Here is a 3666-nt window from a genome sequence, read left to right on the forward strand (position 1 = left end):
GCTATAACTGACAAATTTCTCTCTAAAATTTCAATTCCACTGTTTAAATGCTTTAAAGTCTTAATATAATAAAATAATAATGAGAAAAGTTTGCAATTTTTGAAATTTATTAATTATTCCAATTTGATCGACGTCATTTCATTTGGTAATCGTGGTACAAAAATTATTAAAATTATTAATATTATCATTTCCACTGTTACCTAAAATATAATAAGAAACTGTACAAAAATTAAAAAAGAAAAGCGTTAATGAAAAAGGTACTTCAAATCAGTTTCTTAAGTAGTATTCACATGAGCGCGACCAACGAACGACGAATGAATTACAAAATGTGAGTTTATATACGTTTGAAGACATATTTCCACACAAATTCTTAACAAAACGATAGCAATTTAGTGTCTATTTGATTTATGATACATACTTTTACTTTTCAATATCGTTTATTAATAAATTTGAGAAAACAAACTTATTCGTCGCGAAAAAAATTATAGTTGATACGAACTGTCAAACTTTATTCGCGTTCCACATCATCCACACTTGCAACGAATAAAATAATCGCGCGTACTTAACCTAAAAAAATCATTCTTGTTTTTGTTTCAGTAGTGAATGGTGTTTGGCTGTGGCTCCTTGTCAAACTTTATTCGCGACGAATTAAAAACTCTCATGTGAAAGAAATGTCAAAATCGACGAATATTCGTTCATTCGTTGGTCGTTGGTCGTGCTCATGTGAATTGTGCTTTAGGTTGTTAGTTGTTACACTATTTGTCTACTTTGCTTTCACTTTGAGTATGTTAAAGCGCAGCCTAACGATTTTGTTAAGACCTTAAATTTTACCAAGTGTCACTTTTGACAGTAAATCATTTGCCGCTAGTTTTTGAGAGATTCTGTTTTGGAATTGTGTGCATTGAAAAGTATCAACAAACATGAAACTTGTAAGTAAACAACAAAAAACTAAACGTTTATATTTATTAATCCTTTCTAATACATTATAACTTTCTCAACAGTACTGCTTAAGCAACGATTTGGCCAAACCATGTTATGTGGTTACATTCAAGGGTCTCCGCATAATGCTCGATTGTGGATTGACCGAACAAACTGTCCTCAACTTCCTTCCGCTTCCGTTCGTCCAAAGTTTCAAACTATCCAATTTGGCCAATTGGATTCCCAATCGAGAACATGACCAACAAATGGATGGTGAATTAAAAGAATGCTGTGGTCGCGTCTTTGTCGACTCAGCTCCAGAATTCACTCTTCCCATGGACAAGCTAATTGATTTCAGTGAAATTGATGTAATCCTGATTTCAAATTACCTCAATATGCTTGCCATGCCCTATATCACCGAGAGGACGGGTTTCAAGGGGAAAGTCTATGCTACAGAGCCAACTCTTCAGATTGGACGATTCTTTCTTGAAGAACTCGTTGAATACATTGAAGTGGCTCCAAAAGCGAATAATGCAAATCTCTGGAAGGAAATGTTGCACTTGTTGCCAGCTCCTCTATGTGATGCGTTCAGACCAAAGAAGTGGAAACAAATTTTCAGTATTAAGGACGTTCAGAGTAGTTTAGCCAGAGTCACCATAACTGGATATGATGAGAAATTGGTTTGCATGCTTTTAAATATTACCCATAAATCAAATATAGTTGATTCTTCTCTTAAGGATATCTATGGAGCATTCATTGCAACACCAGTTAGTTCTGGATATTGTTTGGGTTCAAGCAACTGGGTTCTAAACACCGCACATGAAAAGGTTTGCTATGTAAGTGGCTCGTCGACTCTTACAACTCACCCACGTCCTATCAATCAAGCTGCTTTGAAACACGCCGATGTTCTTATCATGACAGGTCTTACTCAGGCTCCAACAGTTAACCCCGATACCAAACTAGGGGAACTCTGCATGAATGTTGGTAAGAAATGGGTCTTTTTGCCTAATAGCCATAAAACTTACCTCAAAATCATTCATATGAATCCTTTGGCTCTTTTAAGCTGTGACCATTAGAAACAACGGTTCTGCTCTTATTCCTTGCTATCCATCTGGAGTAGTTTACGATTTGTTCGAGTGTCTGACGCAGAATCTTGAAAATGCTGGTCTTAATAATGTTCCAATGTTTTTCATATCCCCCGTAGCCGATAGTTCTTTAGCATATTCGAATATTCTCGCAGAATGGTTAAGTTCGGCAAAGCAAAATAAGGTCTACCTTCCCGATGATCCTTTCCCGCATGCTTTTTATGTTCGAAATTCAAAATTGAAGCACTATAAGCATGTTTATTCGGAAGGATTCAGCAAGGATTTCCGACAGGTACAAACAAACATTTTACAATATAAAATAAAACCAAGACGTAACTTAATCTTTTCTAGCCATGTGTGGTATTTTGTGGACATCCGAGTTTAAGATTTGGCGATGCGGTTCACTTCATTGAAATGTGGGGTTCAAACCCAAACAATTCCATCATTTTCACAGGTTTCATGGCATAACATTTGAATCTTCCATATTTTTACATCATGCTTTACTTTTTAATAGAACCCGACTTCCCATATCTGCAAGTTTTGGCTCCCTTCCAACCATTGGCCATGAAAGCATTTTACTGTCCCATCGACACGTCACTGAATTATCAACAGGCGAACAAGTTAATTAAGGAATTGAAGCCAAGTGTCTTGGTCATTCCCGAAAACTACACAAAACCCCACCCAGCTGCACCACAACTTTATATTGAACAACCAGTAATATCCTTTTCATTCCTTGAGTGTGTATGTTTTTTTTTATTCATACATCCCCTCAACTTTCAGGACAAAAAAATCATTACATTCAAATGCGGAGAAATCATTCGATTGCCTCTCAAAAGAAAAATGGATCGAGTCTATCTTACCTCTGAACTTGCATCGAAACTTGTACCTCGTGAAATAAGTCCCGGTGTGACAATGTCTACCCTAACCGGAGTGCTAGAAGTCAAAGATAAAGTACATAACATTGCTCCTTGTGAAGATGGATCAGATGATAAACCGAGCGTAAGTGCAGGCACAACTCTACAGCCACCCAAACGAGAAGAAGTTCTCAAGAAAGTGAAATATGAATATGGAGGCGTTGATATTGATTTGTTTATGAAGAAATTGGCGCAAGATGGAATCACAGACATTAAGACAGAACGAAGTGGAGGTGTTCTCACAATAAGTATTCCAAGTGAAGATACGACGATAAAAATCGAAGAGAATTCAACACATATTGTGTGTGGGGGGAAACAATCGTTGCGACTCAAATTGAGAGATTCCCTGATGCAGTGTGTACAGAGTTTTTAAAAATAAAAAAAAAAACATATAAATATAAGTAAGTGGTTTTAATGTCGAAGTACGAATTATGCATTTGATAGTTTTATACATTTCTTTTAAGTTTGAACATTAAACAATACAAGTGAAGGGCCTTATAATTGTCAGGAAACTATTTTTTCAAAATTAATTAAACATACAACTTTACTTGCCATTATTTGAGGTAAGTTACGCCAATTTTTATTAGAGATTCGGAAATCACAATAGAGCAAACAATTATTAAGGGATAGGAGTGTGCCTGCCGGTCATAAGGTTAGAAGCAGGAATTCTCGAAAAGTAAAATTTATATATCTCCCGTTACATGATAGATTAGAAAAAACAACTATGGTTGGTAAATGAGGGACTAGTA

General features: G+C 35.9%; 1 protein-coding gene across 2 annotated transcripts; it reads left to right on the forward strand.

Annotated features, from left to right (window-relative positions):
* The first annotated feature begins 856 nt into the window (after positions 1 to 856).
* LOC129945395 (integrator complex subunit 9) lies at positions 857 to 3318 on the forward strand. 2 transcript variants are annotated; one of them, XM_056055128.1, is made up of 7 exons: positions 857 to 929; positions 1002 to 1598; positions 1656 to 1902; positions 1982 to 2295; positions 2355 to 2457; positions 2518 to 2717; positions 2784 to 3318. In XM_056055128.1, the coding sequence occupies exons 1-7, from the start codon at positions 921 to 923 to the stop codon at positions 3288 to 3290; spliced, it is 1977 nt and encodes a 658-aa protein (XP_055911103.1). In that variant the 5' UTR covers positions 857 to 920; the 3' UTR covers positions 3291 to 3318. The 2 variants fall into 2 exon arrangements, with proteins under 2 accessions (XP_055911103.1, XP_055911102.1); XM_056055127.1 differs by having other exon boundaries at positions 2518 to 3318.
* Positions 3319 to 3666: the final 348 nt, after the last annotated feature.

Source organism: Eupeodes corollae, chromosome 2, assembly GCF_945859685.1.
Source record: "Eupeodes corollae chromosome 2, idEupCoro1.1, whole genome shotgun sequence".
NCBI lineage: Eukaryota > Metazoa > Arthropoda > Insecta > Diptera > Syrphidae > Eupeodes > Eupeodes corollae.

Excerpts from the sequence above, each read along its gene's own strand:
- LOC129945395 (XM_056055127.1), top strand. Across the intron at positions 1,599-1,655 it reads CTGGATATGATGAGAAATTG|GATATCTATGGAGCATTCAT; the intron begins GTTTGCATGCTT and ends TCTTCTCTTAAG. Across the intron at positions 1,903-1,981 it reads GGAACTCTGCATGAATGTTG|CTGTGACCATTAGAAACAAC; the intron begins GTAAGAAATGGG and ends GGCTCTTTTAAG.